Raw genomic sequence first — 26,548 nt, 5'->3', positions numbered from 1 at the left:
ACAATGAAAACCCTATGACACGCTATTTGATTTGTTAATGTATCTGGACATGGGCTACCAAACCTCTACAGGATGTTTGGCATTTGTCTGAGGATACAGATGAAATCTAATGAATTTGTAATGGAAGGGAAATAAAAATAAAATTGACATCTAAAATGCAGCTTGGTCATTCTAGGATCTGTGTAGTGCTGGTCTTGCTCATTTTAAGGTAGTGTTGGAAGAATTTCTCAGAGGAATTAAATTTAATGTCTTCAAATGTTGCTTATACACATAATTATTAACTGTTTGTTCAGTAGCTGAATGCTTATGGGGAATGTCTTAGTGCTGCAAATAGTGACTGCTTTTAGAGGGATTATTTTCATTAACATTGAAAGGTCATGTGCTTTTCCCCTTTTAAAAAAAGGAAAAAAAGAAAGAAAAAAACCCAAATGTTTGTGTATTTTCACACACACATTCTGCTAAATATAAGGATATCTATTATATGAAATAGGTTAAAAGTATTTTAAGTTCCTGTTATTACTTCAGTTCTTTGCTTTTCATGAAACATGATTATTAAAAAAAGAGGTGAGTGTGTCTTCCTCCCAACACTGTTTTCAGGAACCAAAACTCATAAAACATATTCTAAAAAGAGAGATGGGGGACCATATCATCAGCTACATGAATTCTAGTATATGATCACAGATATTATTAAGTTAACTTTCACAATGATTGTAGTCTGAACCTTTCCGTTACGTGCTGACTTTAAACTTCTTTACACTTATTTTATACTTGAGGGACAATATAGAATTATAGACCCAGATATACTGTTATATAAAAATAATTTACTAAGCTGAGAGGTAAACTGCTAATGAATTGGTGGCATTGACATCCGTGCATGTCCTCTTAACCTTGGCAATGCAAAACGATAGAACTTGGTTTAGGTCAAAGCAAAAAATGCTTAAAATAAGTCTAATTATCCTGTATGTACTGGGGATAAAAATATGTGCATAGACAAGTAAATACCTCAGGTAAGGTGCAGTAAGTTCTTAAGCTGAGACAAATTGACTGCAAGTCTGAAGATTTACTCCTGACTTCTCCTAGTGTAACCAAGATCAAAATTGGGTGATGATTATTTACAAAAAAAAAAAAAAAAGCTCTGCAACTAGATTTTATGAAGTATTGATCTTTAGTGTAACTAGTTATCCTTGAGAATGGATCGCTGAAATGATTCAGAGTGTAAAATTTTCCCCTTCAAGGTAGCAGAATTTTGAGATGATGTACCTCAGGGGCAGGGTGGGAACAGAAGCCGGATGAGAAACAGCAAGCAAGAGATCTGAATATAAGAGTATCTAACAGAATATCTAACAATTTCTCTCTTCTGTAATCCTGGCTCTTGCATAATATTGTTGAGCTCTTTGTTGTCATTTTTCATTGTAGAAATAATTTAAACAAGGACCTCACATTTTTTTTGTGACTATGGTGCCTTTGAGGCTGGATAAATAGTTCTCTGAGTGGAAGGTAGAGAAGTTAATGTTTCCAAAGTTATAAAACTTCTAGGCTGGATGCCCTTTGAGGTATTGAATCCTATATCTGTTGCTACCCCTTTGATTAGCATTGCTTTTTTTTGGCACTGTTCTAGAGCTTTAGTGTCTGGGGCCTTCTGATATCGAAGACTCTCGTCTTTGGTATATGGAGTAGGAGTTAGAGTGGAAAGGAAACAAAGTCAGATCTAAAAGCCCCTAAATCTGATCTGAAGAAGAGCTAATTCTTCTGGGTCTAAAAAAGAATTAGTGAAGATTAAGCATTATTGATGCAACTGACACAATGATTTGCTTCCAAATAAAAACCTTTGTCTGATATGAATCAAGCTAGCCGTTAACCTTACAAGTAAGAGACAAAACAGTCTTACAAAGCATGCTCACTTTGCCTTCTGTAGGCCTGTTACTAAGTGTGCAAAGCTACGAGGTTATCACTTTTGACTCCCTCTTGTCATCAAGACCTTAGGCCCGTCAGGAGAACAGTTTAGCAATCAAACCAAAGGTGAAATTCCACTGTAGCCTGAGCCAGACTATGTCAGGGTCACTGCAGGTCCATGTGTCCCCCTTCATACCCTACTCAGTAGTTGTGTTTCCCATTTGTTCTAGCATTAGGGCTATGTGCCCCTGCAGTGGGCTGGTTCGGGCTGATAAATCAGCAGACAGGCTGAGTAACACAAGAGGAAGGGCAAGAAGATCTGCAGCTAGAGGAGGCAGGAGGATTCTAACACCTGTGATGTATCAGACTATATTGCTGTGACATTAGATTTTCTGAGGTAATATCTAAAAAAACCTATTTCTCTTTGCTGGTCCAGAAGGTCCAGAGCTGTGTATATGAGATGTTTGATGTGAAGCAATGTGACTACTCTTTTCCTTATCTCCTATCAGAGAAACAGACAGCGAAGACAAAATAAATTCAGGATTCAAGTTTCTTTATTCTTCCATACCTGTTCTGTCTGGTTAGTTGATGTCAGTGCTGTGAGGGGAGTCTAGAAGAAAAATGTCAGTATAGACAGGACACACTGAGCTGCGATCTTCTTAATTAGCCCTCTGTCAGTTCCCTGAAAGACCCTGGAGAGAAGAGCACGTCTAGTGACTACACTCACAGAGGTCAGTGTAGTTTTCCAGTGCCTCCTGGGCAAAGCACAGCTAAATGTGGAAGCTGGCACTGTGCTCATGCTTGGATTTTGATCTGGTTCTTTTCAGAGCCTTAGTATAAGAAGGTTGAAATCATTGAGTTTTCTGGAGTTCTGCCATTTTACTCACTAGCTAAATTGTCCCAGTGCCTTTATTATGCATGAGAAGATGGACGAGGTAGATCTGAGTATAATAAAAGGGGAAAGCTGTGCCAAATCAGCACCTGAATCAAAGAAGAATTTAGTCATCTGACATCTGTTTCACTTGTCAGCTAAAAATCTGTAACTTGCTCAGATACATGCCTACAAAAAAACTACAAATATATCAGCAGGATTACAAAGCTGTGGAAAGGTACAAGGTCTACACTTTTCTGTGCAAGTGCTCTGGAACTAGTGGGAAAATCCCCATGCTCACAGCTGCTGACCAAATGCTTGTAACTTAAATAATTGTTTGGGAGAGCATATGTAATCAAATAGAAAACTTCCTGGAGTGTTGGTTAGCACACAAAGTAGGCTTTCTTTTTGAAGGCTTTTAAAATTCATTTTAATGGCTGAGAAAAGCTGGCTGATGTTTTAGAACCAAACAAGTGCTGATATAACAGCTATCTCATCCACAACCCATGCAAATGTTGAACATTGACTGGATTTTAAATCTCTGAATTTGCTGCTATAGCTATATAGCAGCCTAATATTCCTGTCAGAACCAATTTGTAAATGACCCATAAACCCAAGAAAGAACTAAAGCTGAAAGGATGCTCTGGGCAATATTGTTCTCTTTAGTGACTTTTTGTCTGAATCTGAGTCACTGCTAAAGTTTTCAGAATGCAACTTCTGTTCAATCTTAATAAAGAAATCAGGATATATGGAAAAGTAAATGCAGTTAATTGTTATCATCTAGTAATGAGACTATTTGCTTCTATGACATTTGGTCTAGGCTGTGGAGAGAGTATTTTTCAGAATCTCTCTAAAGAGGATGGGTATCCAGAGGGCTAAGAATAGGACATACTGTCTATTCTATCTTGGCTATGCAAAGTAATCCAGCCAGCTCTAAACTGACAAATGACATTATTGATAAAATTGTACATTAATTTGTCAGTTGTCTTAGAAAACTTCCTCAGGTTACACCGACTAAAAACTACGCACATGGCTGAAATTAATAATCTGTCTGCACTTATATTTAAGGCACTTGAACAGAGGCAAGGGGAGATATCCTTTTGCTCCTTTATGTGTTCTGTGAATTAATAGATAACTTCAGGCCTCCAGGAACCTGAATCCTCTGGAGATTTCTCTTGACTCCAGGGAGCTTTGAATCAAACATCAGAGAAGGTGCCGGATTCTTCGGCAGTTTTTCGTAAAGCACTTCAGAAAGACTTTGTGCAAGTCACTTTGAGAGAGCTATCTGACAATGACAGTGTGTGAAAAAGACACAGTAAACATCCCTGTTACTCAGGAATATTAAAATACAACAAAAAGACAAAGTATGTGGGAAAAAAAAGTATTTTTTTTAAAAACATAACTGTGGAGCTGGTGATCTGAAGGAAACATTCCACCTCCAGCTTCCAGTCAGGTGTAATCTCTGTCTTGGATTTTTTCTTAGACTAGAAAGTTCAGCTGGATGTATTTTAACTTTCTTTTTAAAAGGAGAGAATGACTGTATTCAAAGCTATTCAGAGACTGGGACTGAAATGTCACAAAGTTTGTGTATAAACAACTCTTTTTTTTCTTTGTTGACAGTATGTCAATAGACTGATAGTCCCCCAAAGAAGATAACTGGCCCATAAATATGTGATAGGAAGAAGGATGGTCTTCTATTAAAGATGCAGCACTCAAAGCATTTGAAGTTTGGCATGGTCTTAAGTCTTTCAGTGAATGTGATGTTTAATTGCTTTGCGCCTTATCTTTCCATGATTAAAAGTGAAGGTGAGGACACTTACTATGCTTCTGATATTCAAAGAATAACTGAATGAAGACACGTGAGGTAATCAAATTTTCTAGAGATCATTTGGCCCATAGAAATCAATGGTAGATAGAGATTATGAGATTGATGGAAATTTTATGCCAATCATTTCTAAAGAAAAAATAATTTAGACTCCACAAGTTAGTTATAGAAATGTTAATGATTTCTCTGCATTAGATTCTTAACAATTGAGCACATCATTATTAGAATTTGGGGAAATGGGGAAAAAGACATCTCTGACACTTTTTTGATGTATTGGGTACAACACAGTAGTATCATAAGAGCTAATTAAGGAAATGCATTTCAAACAATTTATTCAATAAAAAAAACCTGGCAAAAATCTTCTATTTGTCACATTCCTTGCTCTAATTAAGTGAATTCTGTTCATAGTGACAGTTCAGCTGGTGAGAGTGCAAATACCTTGTTGGAGACTCAAGAAGATTAAGCAATTATGTGAAGAAGAATGTCTTCACTAGATTCAATAATTACTACAAAATCACACTACTTATAATCCCGAGCAGTATTTGATGACCCACTATATTCAGGAAGAACATGTTTTAGTTTATTGATGTGACAACATAAATCTCTCTTTGTTTTCAGGTATCTGGATGTTCAGTGATTCTTGTAGGCAGTTCTTTTATTCCCTAGAACATCAGATAGCCTCAAGAGAAATTTTCTCCTGCAAGTAGACTAAGAGAAGCAGAAAATTCAGCTTTATCTCTGTGTGCTTTGATTTTATTTGGAGCCAAAGTATTCCTTTAGCAGGGTTAGTGCATCACCTGGATAAGGTTACATTTTTTTCTTTAGTATTCCATTTATCTGTAACATCTGGGCTTAATGACATATTTGTGAGCGGGGGCTATGGTTAGAGTTGATTGCCAGGACCACTAACACTCTTGAATTTTTTGCCTCTTTTCCTTTTTGACTGCCAGTCCTCAGTTATATTCTACTTCTGGTTATGACTCCATGAAAAAATTACTGTCAAGCATGTTGGGCTGTTGATTTCTAGTAACTAGTGCGTAGTAACTGTCCGTATGCTTACTCTTACAGTGTGATAAATTTGATGTTGCTTACTCCTTAGAGAAAGTGAGGAGAAATGTGTACACATCAGCAACTAATGTACAAATAAAAGACAGTTATCCTGCCTTGTGAGAATTGACTTATGTAGTCATAGTTTTTACTTTGTCTCTAGCCTTCTTAGTACATATATTTTTTTTAATTCACCCACACACATGGATTGAAATTAAACTGATGTTTCATTGTTGTGATCCCTATGTTTTGAGGACCTTAGCATCTACAGTGCATTAACAAAATGTAATTGACACTTTTATGACTCAAGCTGACTATGACATCAAATGATCCAGCATAGTAGGCACTTGGCAATGTTGTTTGGCTTCACCTTGTTCTCCCTGTTTTTGTCCCCAACCAGATTTGTTGTGAAAGGCTTTTCACTGCATCTAATTCTCATACCTTTGTCTTAACTGAGTCGAAGTCTGTTCTGAAACTTCACTTTAAAATGCAGTCCTCCTCTCTGGCCTTTGACTTACCTAAACCATTTCTGTAGCAAAGTTATTACATCCTATTCCTTCAGGTTTCCACTATTCCCATGCTTGTGTGGTCTCTCTGTGATGTGTCTGGTACATGTTCCTTCCATCACTGGCTTATCACATCTTGTTTTCCTTACTTATGGAATGTACTAGCATCTGAAACTATATGCTTGGGGCATTGTTTTAAGTTATGCACAGAAGATATTACAGAGAAATTAGTTGCACTGTATTATGCTATTACCCCCTATGGCGGTGGGGATAGTATTTGCAATGGCCAGAGTGGTCTATCATTTGTTCTTTCTTTTGAGTTGAACATGCCCAGAAAAAACTTAAGAGAAGGCTACCTCACATGTTGAGTGCAAATGTAGAACTATTACTACGAGCATCCAATCAACTAACCTCTTTTACATCACTGAGCAGCTGACAGACCTGGACATTAATAAGTGTCTATATCTGGAGTATATCCTTCAGGAAGCAGTGCAAGAAAATGCTGGCAATACGTGATCCTTTTTGAGGCTGTCCGAATAGTAAGATAGGGTAGCTTTGCTCTCACCTGATTTCCATTAGGCATTGTAGAAATAACAAATGATTAGTAGGCAACTCAATAGTTTTACAGCATAGGAGCTGTAAGCATCTAAGCGTCATGATCCTCAGAGTCTTTAATGTAGAGATTGTGAAGAGCAGAGATGATTGAAGAAATACCTACTGGATACTAAGGAGCAGGAAGAATAACAAGAAATGGGCAACACTGGCATTTGCCATGGCTGATGTTATAATCACTCCTAACTTATTTTCCCTATCACCAAAAGCAGCCTCCTTACAGTCTGAATTGTGTTATTAGAATTAGAAATACTATCGATCAAGTTCTCATTAGCAGTTATTGGTACTCCATAGCCATTGTCACGTGAGTTATCTGTGCTGCTGAAACTGATCCTGATTGTTGGCCTGTGATAACAAAAATGTGTTGTCTTTGATGCCAGGTAGCTGATTGAGTTCAATTTTTTCCATACTCTTAAAGTTAGGAGTGAGCTATCACACAATTTAACATCCCCAGTTGTTCGAAGCTATTGAAGCATTACAGGTTGAGTCTAAGTTTCCTTTGTCATTTCATGGGTAGCAGCACTGCTTAAAGTCATTAGTGCCTCAGCCTTTCAAACATTAATTGGAGTTTGGTGAACAAACATACAAACACCTGACATGAAGTATGATACAGAAGCACAATTCATGCTCTCAAAGAACTTTGTTAAGAGTAGAAGTAGAAGGTGTTTCTTAAGTCTGATTCCAGAATGACATCAAATCAGTAAAGCAAAAATACCATGAATTCTAGTGTCCTCTTCAAACAGTCAATTTTAAAACTGCTGCTAGGTATGATTCTCCTCTTTCTTCACTATTTGCAGGGTTAATTTCATACGGCTTTGACAATCAGTCTAATAACAGGAAGAATTTTGATTTAGCAAGATCAGCTGCACAGCTAGGAAGGTCACTTTGAAAGATCCACAGTCTTTTATTCCTTTAAAAAAAAAACTGAAATGAGAGTAGGTTTTTATGTCCCTCTTCATATGCTATATTTTAAGTAGAAAGATAAGTTCTGTTATCACAGTATCACAGTATCACAGTATGTTTGGGATAGGAAGGGACCTCAAAATATCATCTAGTCCAAATCCCCCTGCTGGAGCAGGAATACCTAGGTGAGGTCGCACAGGAACATGTCCAGGCGGGTTTGAATGTCTCCAGGGAAGGAGACTCCACAACTCCCCTGGGCAGCCTGTTCCAGTGCTCTGCCACCCTCACTGAGAAGTTTTTTCTCAAATTTAAGTGGAACCTCTTGTGTTCCAGCTTGATCCCATTACCCCTTGTCCTATCATTGTTTGCCACCGAGAAGAGCCTGGCTCCATCCTCGTGGCACTCACCCTTTATATATTTATAAACATTAAGGTCACCCCTCGGTCTCCTCTTCTCCAGACTAAAGAAACCTAGCTCCCTCAGCCTTTCCTCATAAGGGAGGTGCTCCACTCCCTTAATCATCTTTGTTGCCCTATCCTGGACCCTCTCCAGCAGTTCCCTGTCCTTCTTGAACTGAGGGGCCCAGAACTGGACACAATATTCCAGATGGGGTCTCAACAGGGCGGAGTAGAGGGGAAGGAGAACCTCTCTCAATCTACTGACCACCCCCCTTGTAATACACCCGAGGATGCCATTCGCCTTCCTGGCCACAAGAACACAGTGCTGGCTCATGGTCACCCTGTTGTCCACCAGCACCCCCAGGTCCCTTTCCCCTACACTGCTATCTAATATGTAATTTCCCAACCTATACTGGAACCTGGGGTTGTTCCTGCCCAGATGCAGGACTCTACATTTGCCCTTGTTAAATTTCATCAGGTTATTTCCTGCCCAACTCTCCAGCCTGTCCAGGTCCCGCTGGATGGCAGCACAACCTTCTGGCGTGTCAGCCACTCCTCCCAGCTTAGTGTCATCAGCAAACTTGCTGATAGTACACTCAATTCCCTCGTCCAAATCATTAATGAATACATTGAATAATATTGGCCCCAGTACTGACCCCTGAGGCACTCCACTAGATACTGGCCTTTAACTAGACTTCACACCGTTGACTACCACTCTCCGGCTTCTCTCCTTAAGCCAGTTTGCAACCCACCTCACTACTCTGTTGTCTAGACCACACCTCCTCAACTTAGCTGTGAGGACACTGTGGGAGACTGTGTCAAAGGCTTTACTGAAGTCAAGGTAGACCACATTCACCACTCTGCCATCATCCGTCCGCCTTGTTACATTCATGCAAAAATCCAGTGATGTTTTGCCCTGGTTGGATTCTAGGAACTGTTACAGAAGTGCAATTAACTATAATGTCTGTTGTGCAGGAAAGCCTCTTGCAAGCTCCACAGCTGTGTGACTACTAAAAGCTTTCGTCACACTATTAAAAAGCCAAGGAGGGGTATAGATTGAATTTGCCATCAGGATGTTTCACTATGTCTCTGGAATCAGAGAGAGGTGGCATTTGGTCTTAAAGAAGACTGTTTAGAGGTGATAACGTTAAAGCATGTAACTTGCTGCAGTACTTCTGCAAAATCAGTGCTCTTAAAAAATTGGAGCCTACTTTTGTTCTCATTGATGAAACTATTCACTGGGTGATGAAGATAGAAAGGTATAGCCTCAGTTTGTTCAACCTCTAATAATGCCATTAACTTCTAATCATGCTTTATTAACCTCAAAAGGGTTTTGCACTAGTTGAGGTTCTATTTTAAAAACTGGTTTTCTGTTTCTATTGGACTAATTGATCATGTCTGCCATGGTGGTATATGAACCAAGAATGCTGATCTTTTGCTTTAAACATTGTACATGTAGACTAGGACATGAACTGAAGGTGGGGTAGTGATGAAATCTCGGCAGATTGATGCATCATATTGATTTTGTCACTTTTATTTAAAACCTTTGAGGAGATTACTTGTTTTGGAAATGGGCAAATTGCATGGAAAGAAAAGGGAAAAACAACAGAGTCAAGGAGGAGAAGCACCAGCAACTCTGAAATGGAGTAGTAGTAGGAAAAGAGCACTTCACTTTCTACATTGTCATCTGTCTTGGATGTAATATGGCAGGTGCAAGGAGGGAAATGAGACATGGGGTATCATGCCCTCATTAATATTTAATCCATCACACTCTTTCAGCATCTCAATATGACCCAGAACAGCTTTCAGGTACATGTGTCTGAATAGGCTCAGGAAGTCCTCTTGATGAAAAATAGCTATACTGAGTCTGAACAATGATGCCCTTGCTTAATGTGAGCTTAACACTCACACTGAAATTGCTTAGTTATCACAGGTGGTCTTTGACTCTGTAGTTCCATTTGAGACGCAGCATTATGGTAATCAGAGGATAGTAGTACAGTTGAAATATTTCAACTCAGTAGCTTTCTAGGTGCATATGTGAAAGACCATGTAAGAGTGTTACAGAGTTACTCTTACATAGTAATTCAACCATTACAACCAAAACTGGTAATGAAAAAAAGTGGTTTATGTTATTGCTTAACCGAGTGCAGTGAATTCCCTTAACAAAAACCAATACAGAAAGTAAAGAGAATTATTTATTGTTGGAGGTGGAATTCTTTTCAGGCACATTTGGTATGGATAATTTGAGTTCATCAACTGCAGCAACAAAAATAAAAAGCCACGCTAACAACTTGCAAGCAGATGCTAATTCCCCAATTGTTCATGCAACATGGAACATAATTTGAAGTGATTATGAAATTAATGCATTAATACAAAAAAATGCTTTAGAGAGAAGCAAATCAGATAAATGTGCATAAAAAGAACTAGTTGCTGTAGACATAATTTGTGAAGCTGTGCTTTATTCTCAGTCAGAGAGAAAAATTAAAACTTAACTGAAGAGATATTTTAAAGAACATTTCAGAATTACTATATAAGAAACCAAAATGGAACAAAGCATGGAGCTTCAGCAAAGCCAACACATAGTCTGCTTTGGAATTAAATGGTACAGAAAGTGTAATGTCACGTACTTGGGAAAGGAGCAGTTGCTCATGTGAATAAGGAAGAATTTCCAGCTGTATGAGCACATCTCCTAGATGAAGATGACTGTGTGAAGGGCAGGATACTCAAAGCCTGGAAGTAGGTGCATTGTAGAACGCACCTGTGTACCATGAATCTGAAGAAACTTTATACTGAGCAGTGAAAACTGGAAAATTAACAGACGAGGCTGGGAGGCTCTGTGCTCTCTTTGGAGTGTTCTCCTCAAAGTGCACATTTGTCTCCTTTACTGTAGTTAGAAGAAAGAGAACTGACCCTCCACTGTCCTTGTTCACAGCCCAGAGCTGGAGTTTACCTTTCCCACATTACATCAACTTTATCTGTAGAGTCTTTGATTTTTCTGTAATAGTCTTTTGAAATAAATCTCAGTTGTACAGGAGGACAGGCTCAACATTCTGCTTGAAATGTTTGGTCTGTTTAGTGAAAACTTACTTGTTCAAATTACACAGGATTTCACTGCTCAGTCTCACCACTGCCAGTGAATTCACCACAAAGTAGTTTCTTTCTGGTTTTCCTCCTCACCTTGTTTTGATGACCATCATACAATAGGAAAATTGTCTTGATTCACACCCTCAAACCAGAGATTTAATTCATGCTGAATTCCTGCCCCGACACTCACTTTTTTCCATCTCCACACCTAAAAATCAAGAAGTAGTACAACCAGCTGTACCGTGCCAAAGTTTATATTGATCCAGCAAATGTACGCTCAGCTATTATCATCATCTGTTGCATAGATGTCTGTTGAAAGACAGATAATTACTTAAAAGCAATTCCGTTTAAATCTAGTCAGAAAATATCACTAAGAACCATTAGATTGTGTAGCCATCTCCCAAGAGTAAAGAGTTGTAACTCTCAGTGCAGGAATTGTGATGCCAGCTCTCACGATTTTGTCAGGATTCTTATGATGTGTGTCTTTTCTAAAGTTATCAACTGCTAGAATCAATTTTAGATTGGAAATAATTTAATTTTTTGTTACAATAAAGTTTCTAGACCTCAGAGTCCCACAGCAGAGCTTTAAGAATTAATGTAAATATTACCTAATGAAATCTCCTTTCCTCATCCCAAGAATAACCAAAAGGGAAACAAAAATCCTAAATTAAATGAGATTTTTCTTAATTACTGCTTGGAGCCAGATTCTTGTTTTTCAGGGAGTTATATTTGAAAATACTGTCTGAGTATTTATAAAATGTGTAAGTAAAATAAATGAAAAGAATTCTTCTAGAAGCTGAAAAATATATTTTATTTTTGCGGACAATTTAGTAAACTTCTTTTTTACTGTATAGAAGATTTCCTTTTATTTTGCATAGGATCTCTGCAGTTTCAGGGAAAAAGTCTGAAATGTGAATTACTTTTTGTCAAAATATTGATAACTACAGTGAAAAATAGTACCTATACTGCTCCCTGCCCCACTTCCCTGCCCCCAACATCCAGAACATAAATCCTGGGGAACAGCTGCATACTCCAAGCTTTATCTTGTTATACTTTCTGTTAAGGTTGTACTTTCTTACTTTGAGAACACAAAAGCAGCAGGCACTAAAGGATCTGATACTTGCTTCAGATAGGTATAATGTCACCGGCTATAATGTCACCAGCTGTAGTGAAGTCAGTCCCAATAATTTTGCCAGTTAGGGCAAAGGAGAAGAAGGAAAAATAGTGGTTTCTTACCAAGCCTACCTGGTTCAAACAGCTACTATTCGAAGTCATTACCGGGTTCCAGCTGTTCTTTAGCACTCCTCCTGAAGGCACCAGCCTCCATCTGAGAACTGATGGATGGTTTTGAGTGTTTTGGATAAAATCAGCCATGTTTATTGAACAGTTTCAACTGGTGGATTTTAGGTGAAATAAGATTTAACCATTTGTAAGGAATGGAGGGATAAGAACCTTGTACAGAGAGGTGGACATGAGCAGATAGTCATGTCCTTGGGATCAGCAGGGCACCTTTTCCTCAGTCTGAGCTGCATGTAGCTTTGTGATGTCTGCCTTGTTTTTTCACTGTGGGTATGCAATGAAACTGGCAAGAGTAAAAGCTTCTGAAATATTAAACAGCACACTGCCTCACAAGTGCCAGGACTGGCCAGAGGCAAATGGCATGGCTTTAAATAGCTGGCTATGAAACAAAGTGTTTAGTGAATTGACCATCTGTCCAAGCTTGGCATAACTGTGATATAGCAGAGACTGTCAGCAGACTGTCGGCATTGCTATTTAAAATTGTTTATTATGTTAACATTTTTTAAAATTTCTGTCTGCAGCTCATCACTGTTCCCACCTCTGTTCTCCCCTTTCTGAAATATCCCTGACACAAGGAAATGGTTTCATACTCTGATAGTATTACATGTGGTAGAGGCAGGGTGAAGGTTGGGTACATCTGAAACAGATCTTTGACTCAAACTATTCTGTGTTCTCTAGTTATCATCACCTGCACTAATAAAACACCAGGAATGCAAGAGGTCTCTATGACAAAAAGTTTGAGGGGAGTCTGTGGCTTTTTGCCTCTTGTAGCAGCATTAGAGTGTAATGTTCCTCCCTCCTACCCCTCCCAGTTGTTCTCACTTGTGGAAGACGAAGAGAGAGAGCAGGAGACAATTTACTCTTCCTCTGTTTTAAGGGGAGAAAAGTATACAATTTCCTTGCCAATCAGTCCATTTATCCTCATTCCAGTAGCCAGTCTGGTATTACTGTCCCTCTGATTGCATGTATATGTTTTGTGATAGAGACTGGCTGAAGACAATGAACCACACGAGAACTACTCTCTCAAGAATGAAACCTTACTGTAGTGGAGTATGAAAAAGGCATAACTAGAGGAAACAGAAAACTAAGCATCACATGGAAAAAAGGACAGATTAATATAATGAGAAGCTTCCTTTATAAAGCATGTTATTTACTTAGAACTAGTCTCCCTTGTAGGTTTGATAAAAGATTCGTGCAAAGATTTGAGCGCTCATGAGACCTAATAAAAATAAACAAACCAGGAACTCCTAAAACGATAAGTCACTCGTTCTCTGTAGCCAGAGGCTGAAACCTATTGAGCAGTTGTCTGGCCATCAAGTCATCCATCTTCACAATGTATTGGAGATTTTTCTTGCCCTAGGCTATCCCTGGTTGTACCCGGATAATGGGCTACACCCCACTGTCTATATCCAGTGAACATGTGTCTATGAACTTTACAACTTGAGATGTATCAGTCATCCATGCTGTTAAGCTGTTTTCAATGCCCCACAGGATTAAGTTCCAAGGACTTGAAGTTCAAGTACATTTTAGGGGATATCACAAGAAATAAGAAATAATATAATGTGGATTGTGAGTTTATCACTAACTCACGCTTGCAGGGAAAAATTTCTCCCTTAGTGTCTCTCTTTTCCCTGTCCCTTTTGTAGTTCTGCTTAGGTTACCATAGTTTTAGGCCAAGAGTCTCCTCTTGATTTGATTAGGATTAATGACCATTAGGGCCCCGTATTTGGGACTGGAAGATGCTATTGTTTGTAATACGCTTACAGTGCAAGTGGCTCCTTTCTTGTTGTGCCACTGATAGATTAGTGGAGTTTGTCCAAGTAATTTTCCCTCTTGATATGTGTGCTTTCCTTCTCTGCCACAAAGTTGGTGTGAAGATTAACTAATTAATCTCATGAGATTCTTTAATGAAAGGAATGCCTTACTGAGCAACAGAACAAAGTACAGGCAATATGTATGAATACAGCTCATTCCAGATCTCTACAAAGTTGAGGTTTCTTTTCTCCTCTGAGCAAGTAAGACTGTCTCAGCTTTAAAAAAGTTGTTTTATTCTCTGTTCAGTACAATGCAGAACATCTGTTACAAAATAACAGATGATTAATAATTGAAACTAGATTGTACTGCCCAAAATAAAGTGCCTGTAGTATTGTAGCTTTCCAGAGTTTTTTGCCCTTGTTTCTTTATTTCTTCTCAAAACATAATAATCAAATACAATCATTGTTATGAGTTAGATTTGATGCCAGAATGGAAGTTTCTACTGTGTTTTATTTAAGTTTTGAGGAATAGTTTTTCAAGTCGTTTTCTGTGATAAAGTTTTGTATGTCGAATATGTGTAAAAGAAGAGAAAGAAGTGTGTAAAAGTAATGAAATGGGAAGAGTAAAATTCGATTCTGTGGCAGGCTACTAGATGAGACCCAAATGGGCTGTGGAATTAAGAGGCAAGAATCTAGAATTTTATTTGAGAGAGATATGAAAAATGAGAAGCTTAATCATTTCATGTTCCTTCCCACAGAACTGATTACTCCGGAGCCAATGTTTATGTGCATGATTAGGAGCTAAACCTGCCAAATTCTATTTTCAGCACTGCCACAGGATTACAGCGGGTGAAACTAACCTTGGTGTTTTGGGCTTATACAGCACTACTAGCTTGCAAAGCTCTTGCTAAGTTAAGATGGGCCTTTAAGTTAAAAGGAATGTAAAATTGAAGGTATTCTTGTTTGTTCTAAGACTGACATTATAACCCCAGACATTTAAAATTAAGATTAACACTGAATGAAAAGTAAATAGTTTCAGATCGGATAGGCCCGAAGAGTTTGTGGAATCTTTATCCTTGAAGGCATTCAAAAACTGAAGGAATAAAAACTTGAGCATCTATTTGTACCTTTGAAGCTGGCTCAGTAGGGAGCAGGAGTTTGGAGCAAAAAATGTCCAGAGGCCTTTACCTACCTAAATTAAATAATTTAAATTATAAATAACTTTATAATTCTAGATAAAACAAAAGTTGCCCTGAAACCTCCCTCAATAATCTATTAAATTATATTAATGAAATGTTTTATTGTTTTAGTATTACATTTCTAGTTTTGCATAAGGAAGATGCAAATAAGAGTTCCTTTCTTTTTTTTTTATAGTCCTCATCAAGACACTACGTGCATTAGCTCAAGTAAAGACAATGTAGAATCTTTAGTTCTTGAGTAATGGAAATGGAAACTGCAATTTAAAAAGCTAAGGTTTTAAAAGTGATGCTAATCTTCAGGGAGTCCTTTCTCCCGCATCTTGTCTTTTTTTTCCTGCTCCAGCTAAAAGTGATTACCTCGAAGCAAAGGAATGTATTTTAAGAATTCCCACTTGCTGCTGGGATTGCAGCTTACTCTTGGGACAGTGAAGGTCAATATTTCTCTCTACTCACAGTCCAGCCCACAAGCAATGACTCAGCAGCACACAAAAAACCTAAAGATGTGATGACATCTTCACCTTATTGAAAAAAGAAGTAGTTGAATCTTTTCAGGTCTGGTTCAAGGTGAAGCACTTTTGAGAAAGGGGCATCTGCCAAAGCTCAGGCACAGAGAGAAAAGGCTGCAGGTAGAGACCTGTCTGCTTGATGAATGTCCCCATGCTGAGGAGATGAGAGGACTGAACTGGGCTCTGTGTGGGTGCACTGCCCTCTCTTGTGTTTTCTTAGAAACAAGATGCCCCATCCCACTTGGTGCTTCAGATGTTTTCTGAACTGAAGTTCAGAGTAGGGAGTGGTTGTTACTGTACCTTGTTCTCTCTCAGGAAAAATCTTCTCCCCCACACCTCCAGACTTCAGTATCTCAATTAATATCGAGTAGGACTAGTGGAGAGAACAACTGAATGGCATCTGCACAGATGTTTCAGCCTCATGTTTGCTTTTTGTGAGTCTACACTACATTGACCCAACCCTATACCTGCGACTTGGCTGGTATGAAAATTCAGATAATGTAGAGAAATAATTTTAAACTGGGATGAGTCAAAGTAGAGAAAGCTGAGCAACAATAGCAGAACTTGTTCATTAATACATGAATACTAATTTTGGCTTGTGATGTTCAAGATAGAAAGGTTCACTAGTACTTATTCACTGGCTTTCAGACAACAGTCACGTAAAAGAAATATGGAAATGTCAACTGACTATTAAGATTATTATTATAATTGAAAATCACAACAGTAGTTGTAATTCTGGAAGTCTTCCTAAACATGAAAAAATCAGTTTTTGTTTAATTTGAACTATTTGATATTGAGAGAATTAAAGTTTTTTCATTTATTACAAAATATGATTTCAGTCAATATGGGAAGAGGGAACAGTGAGCTGAAGTGACCTCTTATTCCTGGAACAATCAGAAATAAGTCTTCTAAAGCTCACTGTTATTAGTCAAAACCTTTTACAAATTACTGAAACAAGTCTATTAAAAAACATCTGGATAGGACTCCAAATATTGCACTCAACCAAAAATGGGCTAGAGACAAAAAGCAGAGGATTAGACAGTTTGCAATATAAAAGTTTAAGACCATATTTTTCTTAAATCCTGTAACAGGAAGAAGACGTCATGTTCAGCCAAGGTGGCCAGTCAATGGTCTTATTCGATGCATAGGGTAACAGGACTGCTCTAGTTTCTTGCAATGTCATTTTAAAACATGTGTTTGCTAAGACAGCAGGTGGTGTTTTCCATTTGATGCATAGATAAATATTATTTTATGACAGATTAAATATGTTTTCTTGTTTATTTGTTGGGGGGATTATGCTGGTGGTTTTTTGTTGTAGTTTTTATTGGTTAGCATGTGTGTAGTGGGGTTCAGTTGCTGTTCGATGCCCTTTGCTTAGCCTTGTGTGAGCATGTGCTGTAGAAATAAGTATCTCTCATACTTTTTGTGTTCTGAAACCTCTAAACAGGACAGATTGTGCAGAAGGGCTACTGAAATCTCATTTATTTTGTGGCAACTTCTAAATGTAGATGCATGCTATTTTCTGCCTATGTGCAAAACGAGGAGGCACATGCATAAAAATTTCTCCCAAAATGTCTCCTTTTTAAAATTGTTTTGGACTTTCACTAAATGATGGTATTATTCTGTATAACTGAAGAGGCAATCAGAAGAATTTTGGAAGTGACTGTTTATGCCTCTGTCTGACGCTTGGATAACAGGGAATTATAGAGTGTTTCTTCTATTATTGGAAGTTGATATATACATTCACTTCTTCTGTCTGATAAAACCACCCCACATAATTCCCACAGATAATAAAAAAATAGAACTTTAATTGACTGCTTTCTTTTATGATCGCTTTCAGCCTATAATGAACTTCTTCACTAATACAGAACAGGTAAATGGATTATTTTTTTTCAGCCACTAGACAGCTTTTTATTTCAAATCACATTCATCAAAATGCCAAATGCAATTCTCAACAATTCTTCTATTAGGGACACTGTACAATCCCAGCTTTCAGAAATATTGGCAGGTGATAATTTTTCTCTCTTAAAAGATAGACCTTTGCCATCTAGTATTCTGCTGACAAGAGATTGTCTTATCGCCCAATGAACACTAAATCTTTCATGTGTGCAAACAAGATAAATTTACCATCTGAACCCTTCACCACATAATTTCTCTTACCTTTGAGCAGCCAAGATTTGAGGAAGATGGTAGTATTCTGTGAGTTATGGAACTCCTGTGAGTTCTTGGGGGAAACTATACTAGAGTTTCCACTGTCCAGACCTTGACTGAGTTTAAATCTGAATTACTGTCTTTAGGAATCATGAGTATAATTTCAACTGGCGGAGACTTGGAGTATGTTACCATCCACATGAGCAAAGTTCTGACTGATTTAATGAGTTTGGGTTATGTAACTTTGTATAAATAAGAACATTTTTATTCTTAAGTCACTGAGTTATAGTTGCAAAATAACTTGTGCATAGACGTTTTCTTTATGTTAAAATTGTCATTTCTACTTATTTCTGAGACCGTTCCAAACCTTGTCATCATTTAAAGGCCATATTATTATTTACTTTTTTTTTCTCAGCGTTGAAAGTGTAATTCTGTCACTGAAATCTTTCCCTACAAAATTACTGCACTTTCTGAGTTAACATGAACTTCTGGAAATATTAGTAAAACAATTCACAGTCCTTTGATTGAATTATTGGTGTATTATTTTAATGACGTCTTAATGAAATTGCTCAGTAACTAACCTTGTCTTTTAGTTGGCATTAGAGACAACTTCAAAACTGTCAGCTCTAGGTCATTTCATATTTTCATATAGGTGCTAATACTGTTAGCTAATTTATTTAAAGCAAAGACTTGGGCCAAATTTTGGTGACATTACTTATGAGCACAGTTCTATAGCAGTTGATATTAACCCATTAGTAAACCTTGTTAGGCTTTGCAGAGGCTTTAGTCTCCTTTTTCTCTGTTAATATCCAAATTAATGTTTGAGTTATTTCTTTTTTTGGTAATTTTGTCTCTAATTTATTTGCTCTTGCAACCACTTACTGCTTCCAGCAACTCAGTCCTGTAAAAGGAGTTGGTTTAATTTCTGTTACAGTAGTGTTCCATGTATTTCAGAATGGTCATGGCCAAAGCAGTTCCTTTCTTTGGCTTGTTTCATTTTATTTTTATTCTAGGTCTTACAAAAGCTTAAACAATGAGCTAGTTTGATTAGTTAAAAGATGGCAACATGAAATGCTTGTGTGAATTGGTGAATCTGGAGAATCAGTTTTTCTCTTTACACAATCTTTATGCCTTGTAAATGGTAATCCAAATTCAGTAGTGATATGTAAAGTGGTAGAAATTATGTTTCATTATGCTGGGATTCCATGGCACTGATGCTCTTGCAATCAGTTACCATGTAAAAAAGCTACCCCGCACCCTCTAAAATTATGTAACTGGCATGCAGAGAAGCTGGAAGAAAATGCAAATGTTTAAAGAATTTAAATAGCAAATGGCTTGCTTTTGTTGAGAGTGGGACATTTCTGTTGCTCCTTGCTGATTACCTTTTTTGCTGTACTTGACTCTTCTGTTTTCCTGTGAGAAATGTTACTTGTTTCATTTTGGTCACTAGTGTTGGGTCTATACATGAAGCATGTAATAGGTGAGGACGGTGAAGGTTCTTTAAGGGGATTCAACTCAATTTGCATTTCATCCCTATTTCTGGTCAGGTGATGTAATTCAGATCTGTTGATACATCAGAAGTGAATGAAACAACACATGAATCTATGAGATACATTTGTGGGGGTTTTTTTGTACCTTTCTATTTCATTTATACTATGCTCTTTCCTACAAAGTATTAGAGAGAAGTTTATCCAAATGGAGATATAAGGGGCCAAATTAAAATACTGAAAGAAGCTCTAGACTTGTTTTGACTAAGCCACTGAAGCTGGCATTCAGGACAGTTGTATAAGGATCACGATTCTGTCTACAGAAGAAAAATCAGAATCCTCTTTTGAAGTTTTCCTGAGTTGCTTTGTGAGGACAGCAAAAATCAGCATGAGGACAATCTGCCATCACCAGTTTTAGCACCAAAAAAGGTGTGAAAAAAGTGTGGACTGTTTAAGATCTATAAATTATTTTTCATCTTCATTTTTCACTTTCAAGTAAAGCAATCAAGGTTCTCCCTTTTCAGGGGTTGAATGAGTAATGGGTGCCTTGCATTTGGTTGAGAAGGCCTGTGTCGTTGTTATTGACTTTTGTTACAGAGAAAATCCCACTCCGTCTGAAGCATCAGGAAATGCAGCGTGTACTTGCTGTGCCTGGTGTGAGTAAGCAGATTCTGATCGTTGCTGAGCACTGATCTAAACAAAGAGCAATTACTTTTGCTGGGAAGAAATAGAGTCTTGGCTTATCCTAACTCTTCATTTTTGTTTAATATAAGACAACAACAAATCAGACCAGAGACACTCTGAGGTTCGTCTCCCTTTACTAGGGGCTTTTGCTGGAAGTGAGAGGCAGATATGTATGCCTCTTTTTACTCCTGTGTTAATAGCTTTATTTTGTAACGGTGGAATCAGAGGCAGTTTAAAAACTGACAAGATAAAAATGATAGGTTCAATTTTTCACATAAGAAGTTGCTGGATCAGCCCACTGAGCTGATAATGTTATCGTTTATCATTTTCATTCACCCTCCAGTGATGTAAAAACAGCCATGCTAAATCAGACTGAATCTTAACTAATCTCACTCTTTGTTGAGAGGGAAGTGTCAGATCAGGGTAAGTATATAATTATATTTTCTTATATATTTTCCCAGATTTCAACAATCTGTGGTTCAGATTCCTGAAGCAACAGTGATATTTTTGAATTTTTTTTTTTTTTCTCCAGGAACATTTTCTGTTCATTTTTCCTATTCATATAAACTTTTGCCATTGACAATAAACTATAGCAAGGCATTCCATGGTTTAACCAGGTAAAAATCATGGCCTTACCTGTGTTTTGTATCTCACTCTTGATAATTTCATTTGATGCTCATGAATTTTATAATATGACAGAGTGAATAACTGTTCTCTAAGCATTTCCAGACCATTCATAGTTTTGTAGATTTTGGTCAAATTGCCTCTTATTTATATCTTTTGGAAGTTGAAGAGTTCATTTATTTGCTGCTTGTATGAAAAATGTTTCATAGGTTTTTTTGATGACTCTTATAGCTATTGTGTGTTCTACTATAGGTCTCTTTTTTTTTCAAGATGGATAGCACCCAATGTTAAAGAAGTGGAAACACTTCACAGTGGCCAAATAGCATCATTTGTCATGCTATTTAATTCTTTCCTCCAATAATTCCTACTGCTGTACTGAGGCTTTTTTTGTAGGATCTGAGGACTGAGCGTCTATTTTCACAGACGTTTTCACTGAAACAAAGCCCCAGACTCTTTTCCTAAGAGAAAATGTATCTTCTGAGTCTAATGACATATCTGTTATGACGGGATTGCGTTTCTCCATTTGTATTTTTTTTCATACATCATCAATGAATTTCACCTGTCCTTTTACTGCTCAGGTAAATTGCAAAATCCTTTTATAGATCTTCATAGCTGAAGATACTTTACAGGTCTTTCATCATTCTGAATGCCTTGCTGCCATCACCAAACTTTGTCACCTATCTTTTCTATCTTTGTTCCAAATGATGAACGAATAAATTCAACAGCAAAAAGCATTGGGGAGATTTCAAATGAATGCTTTTCTCCATTGTGGAAATGGAAAGGATTTCCCTAACCTTTGATGCTGATCTTCCAAATGTAAGTTAATCTATGAAGGGCATTTTATCCCATGACAATTTCACATCCTTTGGCAAGGGAGCCCCTCAAAAATCCTATTAAACTTTTTCAGCTAGGTTGTCTTTCCCTGCAGGCTCTGAGAACCTAGTTAGATTTAAGGTGTGATTTTCATGTGCAAAAGTCATGTTGACTCCTCAATGATGTCCAGAATACACTCATCTAGAAACCAGCGTTAGCTGGGAAAGCAGTGATATGGTGTATTAGGCACTGTAAAAATAGAGTGAGAAGATTGCTCCTTTGAGGAGCGCACATTTAAGGAATTGAGCATGCTTTCTACAGTGAAGTTAGAAATCATCAAAATAATTTCTTTCTAATCTCCTCTCTTATATATTCTCATATACTAAAATTTATGACTTCTAAACTTAGATTCAGTTGATTATTCTTACTGGTTTTCTTTTCCATGCTTTTCCAGGAAAAGTGTCTGTGTCCAGTTTTATCTTCAGTATAAGCAACTGCACCAAGTCTTCAAAGCAGAAATGGGCTTCATTTATTTAAAAGTAAAATCTAAAATATATTTACTCTGTATTTCATATGCTGTAACAATAAAAACATTAAAAAGAATTGTACTTTTTCTCCTTTCTCATTTATGTCCCAGGCAACTTATGCAATAAAACTGAGGTAATGTGGCTTCAACTACATTAGTATGTAGTGTAGCTCAGTGGAAGTGGGTTTGTAGAACTAGGTAGATGATGCTGAGATGACATCTATCTGTGATATAGATGTTTTGGAGGCAGGTGGTCTGACTTTAGAGTAGTGCTAGCCAGGTACTCTGAGCTAAATATCCTGCAGTGGTCGGAGCACATTAGAAGAACTCCTGAAATGTATATTCTGGTTTAGTTTCCTTGAAAGGGAATTCAGTTCCTGTGCTCTGAGATCACTGTGGTGTGAACCAGAGCACAGTATGTAAGAATTTGCTGTAAATATTTCCTCCCAAAACTTGTGGGATTCTTTTCAGAAGCACACTCCTGGTCTAATTAGAAAGGTTAATGTAGATACATGCAGCAATTCCACCTCATTTTACAGATTTTTCATGCAGGCATCAGTTCTGCTTCTTATCCAATAAATATTATCTTTTGGGCTTGTAACTCTGATTATTCACATGTAGATATGTTATAATTAAATTTGCTTTTCTTATCTTGTAAGAAACACGGTGCTCTGACTGTGATGTGAGCAGTGACTGCTTAGTCACCTCTTGCTTGTAGTGGTTTATGGCATCTGTGCAAAGCGATTGTCCACACAGGGTACAACAGTTGAGCAGACAGTTCTGTCCCAGCCCTGAGCTGGTCTCAGTTAACAGTCTGACTGGTGGCTACAGAGTCACCTGTCAACTCCCTCCCCTGTCTCCGGCTCTGTATGCCCTTGCATAAATCTGCAACAGTTTGCACAGCATATCTAAACCACTATTGATATTGGCATATGTAGTAAAACCGAAGTGTCCTGAAACATTGGATATGTGCAGAATAGCTGGTTATCACAGTGCAATAACTAAAGCTTCTGGAGACAGTAAATACCTGAAAACACAGTAGTAATAGCCCAGAGTGGTAGTTAGCAGATTGAAGCCAGTGTCAGCAGTGCTGGCAAGTCTGCTTAGGCACTTAACTTTTATTGATTGAAAGAGGAATTAGGTGCTTCAGTGCCTCAGCAGTTCGTTCCTCAATTCCCTTTCTAAGAAATGGAGATAAGAGCATTTTCACACTTCAGAGAAGTGGCCTGACAGAAAATGTGTTAAGGCGGTGATGTGTCTGGATGTGACAGTGATGAGGTCAGATGAGTTCCATGTGCAGGTATAAGGAAATACGTGAGACTAGAGTGGATCTTGATTATCAGCTTGCCTTAGAGGCACAAACCAAAGTCAATGACAAGACTCTTATTAACTTCAGGGAGCTCGGATCAAGCCCATTGATTTGTGCTTATTTCTGCTCTAGTTGCTATAGTCCAAATTAATGCTGTGCTCTGATATTTTCAAATACCAGCATAAACAAAACCCACTCAGGAAGGAAGTCATAAAAACAGGAGAATCATAATACCTGAATCATAGTACTGAATTGATAAATGCTACCCATAGGAACATTGTCCCAGAAATTAATCTAGTAAGAAAAAAGAATCAACTGATAAACATCACAATTAATTCTTGGCTTCAGAAGCTGGATAGGCTGCTTAGTGACAGTAGATGTTCTATATATTGATGTTTTGATTATTAATGCATTTTGTGTAGCTTCTGTCATGTAATCTTCAGTTTAGGAGTTGCATCAATGGTATGCTTAATCTGTTTAAAAGTGTTAACAAAAGAATGTTTCATTCTAATAATGCATGTTTTCATCACAAAATTTCAAAAGTAAATCAGATATAGAAATGGAGGCTGTACCTTCATGCTACAATGGAAATATTACCCTTTTTTACATTAGAGATAGGGTGTGATAACGTAACTGGTCTAAGATCACTCAGGATATTAAAATTCAAGGATTTTTAAGAACCTCAACTTTCTGAGTCACAGGTCAAATAGTTATGCTATGAAGGGATTTTCTAGACACAAATAAAAACCTCTGGCAGTTACCCAATAATGAAGGACATTTCCTGTGTAGATTATATGTGTATTTACAACTTCACATACAAATAGTTCTTTTGCATCTGGTGTCTATCAAGACTTATGGCATCCTGTAGCTCATAGGTAGTGAGTTAAGTTATATTTAGCTCTGCCTGCCTAAATGAAAGAAAGAGAAGGAAATGGAGTGTGTGATTTTTGCAGTGGCCAAACCCAGATGGGAATTTGCTCTGAGAAATGCCAGGCACGGATCCTTTCATTTTAGACTTGTCTAAGAACAGATCAGTGTTTGCCATTTGCAAAGCACCAGCAGGGCCAGTACTTCAAAAAAAAAAAAAAAATTTCTTATGATTCAAGGCTTTAATACCTTCTCAGGCAAATATTCTTCAGAAGTTTTCATGTTTGTTGTTCGTGACACCTCATTCCCATTCCTTAGGGGTATTACTTCTTTGCTTGCTGAAATACTGCAATACTGGAATGATCTCTTTCTACTGCTCAAACCTATATATTCTCTCCTGCAGAGACACATGAAAGGAGTATCTCATTATTCTCTCTGATTCATCAGCAATGCAGACCAATTAATACCATAGTTAATGGGAAGAAGTAACTACTACAACTGCAGGCCATATATCTTCTGTCACTCCCAAACTAATACTCCTGGACAAAGCTAGAAAGCAACTTTGCTATGCGAAGATTATTTTTGATACATGACCGAATCTATAATTCACAGCACCATAGAAACTGGAGATGGAAAAAACCCAGCATGTCTTCAAATGTGTTCCCCTGCCAAAGCAAGATTGCTTCTTGCAGACAGCCAGGTTATAACATTTCAGGCAATGAAGCTGTCATCTTCTCTGAAAATTCTGCCAGAGTCTAACAAACCTCACTGTTAGAGGTTGTTGTGTGTGTCTGTCTCTGTCTCTCTTTTTTTTTTTTCTTAACACCCAACTTTTCATCTGCCCCTTCAATAGGTCGTTCATGAAGACTCTAGCAGCCCACTGTGGCTGCCTGGTAACTTAGTAAGTTTGCACTCTGGTGTTACAAATTTCAGGTTTGATTTTTCCGAGAACCTAAGAATAACTTCATTTAAATCTGTTTTAACTAGTAGTAAAGTAATTCTGCCTGTTTGGTCACATGTTGTGTGTTTTTATATACATAGCTGAAATATACTGTTTCCCTTACTGTAAGATTGGTTAAGTTTAATTTTGACATTACATTGACACATTTTGAAATAGGCATATTAAATAAGTTCATCTGAAATTCCCAGTTGTGTACTTATTTTTCCATCTGACTACTTTTCAGCATTTTATTTTCATCTTTCTGTTCCATATAGATTATGCTGCTGACTGATCCAGAAGTTGAGAGCAGCTTATTAATCAGTTCTGATGAAGGGGCCACCTATCAAAAATACCGTCTGAACTTCTACATCCACAGTCTGCTCTTCCATCCCAAGCAGGAAGATTGGATCTTAGCATACAGCCAAGATCAGAAGGTAAGAAATGTTGGCAGCATCTTGCTTTGTTAGCTTAGGAACAACATAGGGTTTCTCCATCTCTCCACGTTACCGCTGCAGAGAATTTAGGACAGTCTTTGGACTGATACCAAACTGATGTTTCCAAGCAAGAAACATTGAGTAAACCTCAATGTAAAGGACAAAGTAAAATACATGGGTATCTACTGTGTTATTGGCATCTAGCCCTCTATGGCTGACCTGACAGTCTGCATTTATTCATCAGTCCTTTCGGCAATATCATATGACGGGCAATGGGCAAAGACGACAGCTGGGATGCTTCATGCTAGGAATAACAACTAATCTGTAATGAGGCTTTTTGTCCTCTTATTTGATAATTCTCTTGCTCTGTCCTAGCACCAGCTCCAAGAACAGTGTAAGACACTCCTTGTTCTTATCTGGTTAGCACATTTTCGAGTAGCCTCTGATTTTTTTAAGAGACAAGTAGCAGTGAATCAATTTCCTTTGAAGTCCAGTTCCTTCAGTATAGGTAATCCGTTAGCTGAATAAATATGCTGCGAGATTTGTCTTGATTTTTTCCTGCCCAACTTGAGACAACAGAACCGGACTTGATTGTAAGAAGACCTCATTGTCAGAACTTTCTGAATATCAAGCGCATCAGTACATAAAAGTGAGTAATCTTCCAGCAAAGGACTTTATGGAACACAATCTGTTTAGTTCGCCAAAAAAGAAAATTGAAGGGAAACTAGATAAATATGGGAGAAGACAAGATGTATGAGTAAGAATTGTAATCTAGCAAAAATCTGTGTTACAAGGGTTGATGGCTGGGAGTCAATG

At 37.7% G+C, this 26,548-nt stretch overlaps 1 protein-coding gene across 4 annotated transcripts in view; it reads left to right on the top strand.

Annotated features, from left to right (window-relative positions):
* Window positions 1–26,548, top strand: part of SORCS1 (sortilin related VPS10 domain containing receptor 1) — a 289,286-nt gene that overhangs the window by 147,784 nt on the left and 114,954 nt on the right. For all 4 annotated transcript variants that reach the window (XM_071812134.1, XM_065843558.2, XM_065843559.2 and 1 more), the window contains exon 4: window positions 25,574–25,732. In XM_071812134.1, the coding sequence (XP_071668235.1) occupies window positions 25,574–25,732 (159 nt within the window). The remainder of the gene's footprint in view (window positions 1–25,573; window positions 25,733–26,548) is intronic.

Source organism: Patagioenas fasciata, chromosome 8, assembly GCF_037038585.1.
Source record: "Patagioenas fasciata isolate bPatFas1 chromosome 8, bPatFas1.hap1, whole genome shotgun sequence".
Lineage (NCBI taxonomy): Eukaryota > Metazoa > Chordata > Aves > Columbiformes > Columbidae > Patagioenas > Patagioenas fasciata.
Note: the sequence above shows the minus strand (reverse complement) of the source record. Positions and strands in the feature narration are given on the sequence as shown.